General features: G+C 46.1%; 1 protein-coding gene across 1 annotated transcript; it reads left to right on the top strand.

The window, feature by feature from the left end:
* The first annotated feature begins 419 nt into the window (after window positions 1–419).
* LOC103638687 (transcription factor MYB29) lies at window positions 420–9,013 on the top strand. Its single transcript, XM_020544365.3, has 3 exons — window positions 420–956; window positions 7,684–8,353; window positions 8,428–9,013. Exons 1-3 carry the CDS (start codon window positions 561–563, stop codon window positions 8,565–8,567), a joined length of 1,206 nt encoding a protein of 401 aa, XP_020399954.1. The 5' UTR covers window positions 420–560; the 3' UTR covers window positions 8,568–9,013.
* Window positions 9,014–10,231: the final 1,218 nt, after the last annotated feature.

The raw sequence follows: 10,231 nt of genomic DNA, 5'->3' as shown, positions 1-10,231 counted from the left end.
CCCCAATAAAACTCCAAACGCTGGGGAGCAGTCCACCCGCCGTAATCTCCAAAGTCCAAAACTCCAAACGCTGCCCCCACCCTCTCGGCCTCCGCCTCCGCCACCGCCGCGGTCCTTCTCTCCCCTGCCCCACCGAGGTTTGATCTAGATTAAGGGGGTGTTTGGTTACACCCCGCTAAAATTTAGCTCATGTCCCATCGAATGTTTGAACCTCCGTTCCGGGTATTAAATGTAGTCGGATTATAAAACTAATTTGTCAGCCGAAGATTAAAAGACGAGACGAATCTAGTCCAATTGGTTGGGTCTATATTTCATACTCCTATTTAAAAGTCAAACGCTTGATGTGACCCGGGCTAAACTTTAGCAGTAGCAACCAAACACCCCATAAGACTCACCTCCTGATCAGATTACTAGACTTTATTTGATTGCATTAGATTAAGACTCACTTCCTTATCAGATTACTAGACTTTATTTCATTGTATCGGTTCGCTTAATTCCTTGCAGTAGATTTGAGGATCTCCAGCTTTTTGAGGACAATCCAGTTTTCGTCGAAGTTCAAAATGACGGTGGTGGAGGCGGGTGAAGTGTTGAACTTGAAGGTGGGCGAGAACCCTCTACTGGAGGGTGAGGCCAAGACGGGGTACGTCTCGCCCGACGACCAAGACGGGGAGACCGCCAGCGAAAAACCCTGCGGCGCGCCCCAGCTGAAGAAGGGCCCCTGGAGTCCCGATGAAGATAAGCTTCTCAAAAATTATGTCGAGGCACACGGCGAGGGGAAATGGAACAAGGTGCAGCGCAACTCCGGGCTCAATCGCTGTGGCAAGAGCTGCCGCCTCCGCTGGACCAACCACCTCAGGCCCGATCTCAAGAAAGGGCCTTTCGACAATGAGGAGATCGACAAGATTTTGAAGTTTTACCTCAAGTGGGGCCCCAAGTGGGCCAAGATAGCCTCGCGAGTAAGTGCTGCGCTTGCCGTTCTCCTGCAGTTTCGTGCTTACTTCCTACATGCTTCTTGGGTGTAGTGGGAATGTGCTCCCTGCATCCTGGAACTGATCTGCTATGCGAATCCATCTCATAGAATTATGTTGATTTCCCCAAATATTGCTTGTATTTACCACATGCTAAAATATTCAGACAACAGGCATGCTAGACGTAGAAATTTACGCTTCTCTCCTTTTGCATGTTCCAGTTGGTTCAATGTGCTCAAAAGATCACTCGTTATGTTTGTATTACAAATTTTTTTTCTGGAATCCGCAGGAGAACTGCGCATCAAATATATTAAGAAGGGAAAAAAAGAGGTCCAAAATGGACCAGTTACAAGAAAACCTCCTTACGGAGGCCAGAATTTAGAGTACAGAAAAAAAACACACGTACACACATAGCAAGGAACTCTACAGACACCTTAGCACTAGCTAGGCCTAAAGCTCCGCCACACAGCTAGAGCAGGAGCTCATCTATCTGAAGGAAAGACAAAGCTTTGATCTCTGTTAGAGACCAAAGGACAACTTCCTCCCTTGCTGCCCGAAGGGCCACAACCAGACTCGAACTGCAACCATCAAACACACACATGTTCCTATGCTTCCAGATAATCCAGGCTCCTAATAAAGTAACTAAAGAGTTGAAGTCTTTCCTTACTGCCTCAATCACTCTAGAGCTGCTACTCATCCACCATGTCTCGAAGGAATGGTCTTCCTGTTGGGGACAGAGACCTTGCTAGCATCCAAGCTTCAAGAGCTCAAACCAGAATTGTTTGGCAAAGACGCACCCAACAAGCAAATGATTGATTGATTAAGCATCTTGATCACACAACAAGCACCGCTCCAGATGGTCGAGACCTCGCTTGGCGAGTCGATCAGCTGTCCAACATCTGTCATGCTCAACTAACCAAATAAAAAGTTTGCACTTTCTAGGGGCCCAGGACTTCCATACCCTTTCAGCCTGTCCAAACTCTACTGCTCCTTGAAAGAGAGCCCTATAAGCTGAACCTGTAGAAAAGGAACCTAATGCAGCAAACTTCCAGAAATGTTGGTCTTGTACTCCGGGCTGCAGCACCTTGCATTCTAAAGCTTCACAGAGGTCAAGAAACTCAGCAATAACTCTTATTGGAAAGCACACCTCTCAAACCTGTCATCCATTGAAAACCTAGGAGAGCATCTTGGACCGTTAAGGAATCAATCAGACGTCTAGGGACCAACCCTAACAACGCAGGTGCAAAGTCTTGGATACAAGTGCCATTCAACCAACGATCTTTCCAAACAAGGGTGTTAGAACCATCCCCAAGCTGTCACAACTGCCACTGCCACAAGAGATTGCACCTCCGGGCACACACGAATGGGGAAAGAAGACCATGGTCTGCAATGATCAGTTTTTTGTAACCAAGGCCATTGTGCTTGTAAAGCCCAACTAAGATTCCAGAGGTCACTGATCCCAAGACCACCCAGATCTTTGGGCCTAGTAACCTTCGACCAAGCTAGAAGACAATGACCTACGTTGGCCTCCTTCCTTCCTCTCCAAAGGAACCCCTTTCGTAACTTGTCAATCGCCTTAATGGCCCAAGCTGGGAGATCTAACGCCAAAGAAGCATAAATCATTTTTGCTGTCATCACAAACTGCACATATGTAGCTCTTCCAGCCTTTGTCATCAACTCTGCCTTCCAAACGGGCAGACGACTAGCCACCTGATCCACTATAGTTTGAAAATGTGCCCTTGAAAGCTTTCGCACCGAGAGTGGTAGCCCAAGATTCTTACATGGGAACTCCGAGATGGGGCAAGGGAGTAGATTCCGCACACAATTCAAGTCCTCATCACCACAACGAATAGGATATACACTACTTTTTTGTACATTTGTCTTTAAGCTTGAGGCCCTACCGCCCTACCAAACAGCCTGATGATATCCAGGACCAGATTAATATCAAAAGCAACAGGCCTTAGAAACATAACGACGTCATCAGCATACAAAGAAATCATGTGCTGGAGAGATCGTGACGATAGGGGTCGCAGCAACCCCTCCAACGAAGCTCTCTGAATTTTCGAGTTCAGCGCGTCCATGACAAGAATGAAGAGCATAGGTGGTAAGGGATCGCCTTGCCTCAAGCCCCTTAGATGTCTGATGCCCTCATCTAGCAACCCATTTATGAGAATTTTCGTCGACGAGATTGTCAACAGCCCACTAATTATGTCACACCAGATCTGACCAAAACCCAGTTTCCTCAAAACTTGGAGAAGGAAGGCCCAAGAGACAGAGTCGAACGCCTTGGAAATGTCTAATTTGAAGAGGATACGGGCCTCTCGCTGTTGGTGCAGGAATCTTGCCGTCTGTTGAACTAGCATGAAGTTGTCAAGTATGAACCGTTTTTTTTATGAAGGCAGTCTGATTGGGGGAGACCATAAACTGTAGCCGACTTGCCAACCTATTAGCTAACATCTTGGTCACAATCTTGGCAAAGCTATGCACACGACTGATAGGACAAAAATCCTTGACATGGGAAGCATTCTGCACTTTTGGCAGCAAAGCAATGTAGGCTGAATTAAGAAAACCCATGTTCCTAAACTTTCGGGCCCAAACACAAGATAATGCTGCCAAAAGGTCTGCCTTAATGATGGGCCAACAAGCTTTATTGAACCTGCCAGTGAATCCATCAGGACCAGGGGATTTGTCAGATGGGAGGGTTTTGATTGTTTCCAATACTCCATTATCTGAAAAAGGAGCATCCAGAGCATTCAAATCATAAGGGACTCCAAGCGCATCAAGGTCCACTGTAACCTCTCTGCCTTCAGCAGAACCAAGCAACCCCTCATAAAATTCAAAAAAGCAGCAACCTTATCCTCATGAGCAGTCAGGAGGCATCCCTCCCCATCAATGACAGCTGATATAATTTTTTTTTCTCTTTCTAAATCTTGCTTGGGCATGAAATAAGGAGGTATTAGCATCTCCATCTTTTAGCCACGCAATTCTTGATCTCAACCGGGCCATAGTCCTTGAAAGAGAAGATAAGGCTAGAGAATGTTTCTTGAGAGAATTCCTGAGCCAAACTTCAGCAGGGGATAAAACACGAATATCTTGAGCCAACTCCAAATGGTGTAAAAGATATCTTGCCATTTCAAGCTGAATTCTAACATCCCCAATTTTCTTCTCATTCCAATTCTGCAAACATCTCGATGTTGTTGTCAATTTTTTTGAAAAGGTGATGAGAGGACATCGTCCAGCTGGGACAGATTCCCAGGCCTGAGACACCACCTCATGGAAACCCTCCATCTTGGTTCAAAAGGCCTTAAAGTGAAATCTCCCCTTTCCTCTATTAAAGTCATGAAGCCCTAACAACAGTGGATAGTGGTCGGAGTCGCTGGAAGCAGAACTCTGTAACAAACAATCAGGGAAACGGTCCTCCCAAGAGGCAGAGCAGAAAACCCTGTCCAACTTCACAAGGGTAGGGTTGTCCGGACCATTCGACCAAGTGAATTTGCGACCAACGAGAGGAACCTCCTTAAGAACCATATACCATCAGCCCATTTTCTAAACCTCCCCATCATGGCACAGTCTAGATTGGGATTATTCTTATCTTCCTCATTCAAGATGAGATTGAAATCGTCAGAACAAGCCAAGGCCCACTGCAGTGAGCCCGAACATCTCGCAGCGATTGCAAAAACTGATTTTTTTTCCTGGTTTCCTTGAGGCCCGTAAACACAGGCCAGTCACCATGGGTGACCATTCTCCGGGCAGAATTCCACCGAGACTCTGATTGTCCACTTGGCCATTACCCCGAAAACCCGCATGACTCTTCCAAGACACTAGGATCCCTCCACTAGCACCAGCAGAGGGCCGAAACAAAAAATTGCAAAAGTCTGGCCCCAAAGTCCTCATAACGCAAAATCTAGACACATTCATCATCTTTGTTTCCTGTAAGCAAACCACGCCAGCACGTGCAGCAGCGACTAGAGAACGCACTGCATCTTGCCTGGCAGGGTTGTTAAGTCCACGAACATTCCAGATCAAAAACTTGGAAGAGGATCCATTAGAAACAGTTAGTGGACGACCAACACCAGCCCAAAAATAACTCAGCTGCACCCTTGCAGCTCCAATGGAACAGTCGAGCCAAAAAGCGCAGCTAAGGCTTTGATCTGGACCTCTGACAACTGTTTGCTGAACACTCGGGCATACTCGTCAAGAGCCTCAGAGACGGTCTCTGACCGATCAGACCCAACAATACCTAGTTCCATGAGAATCCTCTTCCTACCCAGTTTAGGGCTTGTTCGGTTATTCCCAATACACATGGATTGGATGGGATTGGAAAAAATTGAGAAGAGATTTGACTTGTTTGGGATTCAAACCCATCCAATCCCACTCAATCCACATGGATTGAGAGCTAACCGAACAAGCCCTTAGCTGGCAGGGGAACTGACAACCGCTCAACCCCAACTCCAGCAATCCTCCTACTACGCCCAGGTTTACCACCAGTGGGAGTGGGAGCAGCAGCCCGACGGCGACTCCCGCAAGGAACCCGCAGAACACCACCTGCCTCTTTGGCCATTCTATCGATGAACTTAACCGCATCGGAGGGAGTAGGGGAGTAGCGGTAGGGAGAAGTCCTCCCACTGGGAGACTGCGTCCTTGTCCTTGATCGATCCACCCTTCTTCTCCGACGAATGTAGGTGATAAGGGGCGAGTTCGCCCCAGCTGCCTTAGCATGATCTACACATCCCAGATTTATCAATCAGTTAAAGGAAGGTAGCAGCATTAAGGCCTTGGTTGTAGCCCCATATGGAAGTAATAATTATCTGATTGGCGAACTGAATTATTTTTTTAAAGAAACAGTGACTTATGCGATAATTCTCTGTGTTGCATCTGGACAGTCATTTTTTGTTGTTGTGGTCGTGACTCTGACAATGCATTCATTTTATTAAACAAAATGAAATTAGATAATGGCCATCCTATTTTAATGCCTCTTGCTGATGACAGAATCATGCTGAATTTTTTGCTTCACTGTTTTAGCAAAGAAGCAATTTGTCTGTTGCCTTATTACATTAGCTGCATTTGGAGCCCCTACCACCCAACTGAAGCAATATAAGTAAGTTCATTGAGCACTATAGAGCGCCAAAATATTATGGAAGTTAAGCCTATAACCAATGTGATAAAATGTTGTCATCGATATGGACTTGGTTAAACTGGCAAAAATATTAATATATGACATTTTAATCCAGAGACTATTGAATAATATATGTAGAAGCAGTTTCAACTTTTGAGGCCGCATTTTACAGAATTGGTACAATGCATAGAGAACTTTTGTTGGTAGCTAATGTTGGCTTCCATCTCTAGCCTAACCCAGCTTGCTTTGGAATAAGACGCTATCATGTTTTTTTGTTGCTCCTAGATGGCTTGATCAATTCCTATGTATTTTCCTTCACATTTTAGCAACATTTGCTCTGTAGTCATTATCCTAGACAATCCATCTTTTGCTATTTATAAGTTTGCTCCCTACCGCACTATCCTTTAATATGTTGCTCAGTACTCTGATATTTCCATATACTTGAGAGCATGTATAGTTATCATATCTTTTAACACTTCGAGGGTGGGGGTCATGTACAGTTGAAGGGTTGAAACCCTAACCCTAGGATGGGTTGGGTGCTATGTATTATATGAGCACAATACTGGGCCTGGCCCATTACATGGGACATCACAGGGGACTAGGTTGGCGCCCAGGAGACGAGGTTGGCCCATGCGTGGGGGTGCAGGTGAAGTCGGCGGCGACCGGCCGGCGAGGGGAGGGGCGGCCGGCGGCCGGGAGGGGGAGGGCTGTCCCTGGCGGCTGTAGCTCTGGTACCAAGTTGAAGGGTTGAAACCCTAACCCTAGGATGGGTTGGGTGCTGCTTATTATATGAGCACAATACTGGGCCAGGTCCATTACAGTTACAGGGGACATTACAGGGGATAGTTAGTTAACATGTACTTTTCCTGTTTGTGTGTGTGTTTGTGGGAGTGGTGTTTAGGTCATTGTAATTATTATCATCCTTCTTTTAATGAAATGATACGCAGCTCTCCTGCGTGTTCGAGATATTTGACGCTAAAAAAATGGCCATGAGCGTTCTCATGGTCCTTGTGGTTTAGTGCACTGAGGTGACAGACTTAAGGTCACCATACCTGGCTTTGGGGAATGATGACACCGTGTAACCATGTTTGAGGTGTCCATCACACATTGGGGATATGTGTGGACCACAAAGATCTTGGGTCTGTTCTACCCACCACCTCATGAACAAAATAAGATGTAGATGAGGGTAAGAAAATTGGTTCAAAAATGGTTAAGAACAAGAACTAGCCAAATCCTGCACAAATGCTGCTTCTCTGCAGTTATTCCAAAAATGGCCATGAGCCCATGATGATGTATATGGAAGGGGAACTGTTGATGGTGCATGTATGGTAGTAGATGTTGAATTTTATAGTTCAACGTGGATAATAGTCACTTTATATAAATATTCCATGGCTAGTAGATGTTGAATTTTGATGCTACTTTTGACTGTTCTGAATTCTGATTTCATCTGTGTTGTTTCTATTACTTGTCTTTTGAAGGCATTTCTTGTTAAAATATTTTTTTAACCTTCACTCACAATAACTTTTCCTTAAATCTGGAAATCATTTTTACTAATTGAATTTGGTATTGCTGGACATTAACGTATTGTGTTTATTTCAGTTGCCTGGTCGCACAGATAATGAAATAAAAAACTTTTGGAATACCAGAATAAAGAAGACTGAGAAACAGGGTTTGCCTATCTATCCGGAACATGTGCTTTCTCAGGTTAAGCAACCGCAACAAGACATGAACTGTGAAACTCCTGGATTGTCACATGGCAAGAAACGGATAAGAGAGATTGAGATTCATGATCTTATGGATGTCAAAATCTTATTTCAGCACCTTGACTATCATAAGGATCTAGTGGTTCCAACAAAACCTTTGAAACGCCGTGCATCTATTGGTAGTCTGAAAATTTCTGGTGAGACTAAGGAAACCTATTGTTCCACTGATTTGAACTATGTATTGGCAAGGAGTGAGTCGGTGCCTACTGGTAGTGCCATTGCCAGTGGTTATCCAGTCGAGCTCCCTTCAATCCAAAGTTCCAGCTCTACCCTAAGTAATGACTGGTTGCTTCAATGTGTTTCGGCTTCTGTTGAACAACAGATTCATAGCTCCATTCAATCTACAGAAACCATTTCATCGCAAACCACTGGCCTGCTCCACACAATGTCTGAAATATCTTTTGAAACACTGATTCCAATGGTATACCCTATGATTCATTCTTTTGGCTACTCTGAACATGAAAGCTCTCCGAATACTGATATTCAAGCTGCAAACTTATCTTTAGGTAAGTGTGCATAAATGCCCTTCTATCATCACAATCCCTTTAATTTGCTAAGGCTTACTTTTGTTTGATTATAGGTTCAGATGATGTTAGCCAGTATTATCAAGTTGCTAGTTTTTTTGATCCTGGGGTCCCTGATACAGAGCTAGGGGCAAGTTTCTTCAATGACACACCACCAGAAACAAGTTTTTTGAACCAACAGAAGCAAGTATCTTGAATGGTACACCACCAGAAGCAAGTATCTTGAATGATATAGCACTAGAAGCAAGTTTCTTGAATGGTACACAACTAGAAGCAAGTTTCTTGAATGGTACACAACTAGAAGCAAGTTTCTTGAATGATAATTCGAAGGACCATTCACATCTTTACTGTCAGGAGCCTAAGCCTGATTGATGGAGGCCAATGGTTTGATCTGTGTCGCAAGCCCAGGTCCGTGAGCAGCAGTTCTCCGTTGCACAATCAGGGTCAGTGCGACAACCATGATTAGATACTCTTGTCTTCCTAGCATTTTGTTAAGGTCACAGAGCCTTGTGTTGTTTCAGGCAGTTTGTGTATAAAGACATACCTTGAGTGCTTGAACTTCATATTCATTTATTTTGATGTGCTGCGACCATCTGAACTGAAATTTCGTTCTTTGATGTGATGTGATTTATCGGGACATAATCACTGCCTCACCAGCTGCCCTTTCCGGCTTTCCGTGCTCTTTAATTGCTACTAGGACATTGGGGCGTGGTTTCAGGTTGGTCAAGCAACTACCCAGACAAGCACTACAGCAGCAGCGGCTGCTGCTTATCAGTCTAGGGCATCTGGGCAGGGCAAGTGCCTGGTTCTCAGATTGGAGGCACTGGTTTTCAGGGTGGATATTGACAGAACTAGATATATCAACTCTCAACATTGTTTTATGACCCACCTTTGCTACTACTAGTGATGTTCGCGCGCGCGTAGTAGACATTTTACAAATTAAGTGCTAAAAATATTACAATACATCTTTGTAAGCAAGTAATTTTTATATAATTGGCAAATAAATCTTATTGATAATTTTCATTGCAAATTGACTCCCTGTTCCAATCTATTCAGAGAGGTACACTGTTCGGATATCAACAAAACATAATTTTTAAGAGTCTAAAATGGTTCCCTCCAAGAATTTTATTTCTGTATTCATCAGATGGTTCCGTCCAATAATCTCTACTAACTATTAAGAGCTTAGTGTAGACCGCCCCCGCCGCTACCCCCGCTACCGCACGCCTGCCAGCCCTCGCCGCAACCGCCGCCGCGCATCTCGCACGCCCTCCGCTACACCACCGCGCATCTCGGTGACCCGCGAAATCCGGCGGCGTGAGGCGAAGACCCGCCATCCCTCCTCCCCACGCCCCTCTATCACCTAACTGCCCAGCTCCGATCCCGCCGCCGACGCAACCTACGGGCCACATGGCGCTCGAGCTGCCGCGCAACCCCTCCTCCGCGCGAGCCGCAGCCGGCCCCCGCTCGCGTCCCCGTCGCCTATACTGCGTCGCCCCACCGCCCACGCCTCAACCGCCCTGACCCCGGCGCATTCTCCTCTCGGTGCCGACTGCCGAGATCTCCCTGGGGGAGAGGCGTGCCCGCTCTTGACCCGACGTCCGCGATGACGGTGGCGGCTCTGCAGGCGATGGACGCGCTGTCGCGGTGGGGGACCATGCTGCGGGACTCTGCGGCGAAGCCAAGGGAACACGGACAACATGGTCACCATCCTCGGCTCCTTCGACCACCGCCTCTCCGCGCTCGAGGCCCCTTGCTCCACCGTGCATTTCAACGTACTGTCTGCTGACCGCCTCTGATGACGATTAATCAATTTCGGATTTGGATATGTGCAGGAGACAACAGCTCCTCAGCGAACCAGGT

The sequence above is a fragment of the Zea mays genome, chromosome 9 (assembly GCF_902167145.1).
Source record: "Zea mays cultivar B73 chromosome 9, Zm-B73-REFERENCE-NAM-5.0, whole genome shotgun sequence".
Taxonomy (NCBI): Eukaryota; Viridiplantae; Streptophyta; class Magnoliopsida; order Poales; family Poaceae; genus Zea; species Zea mays.
This window is presented reverse-complemented; position numbering and strand designations above follow the sequence as displayed.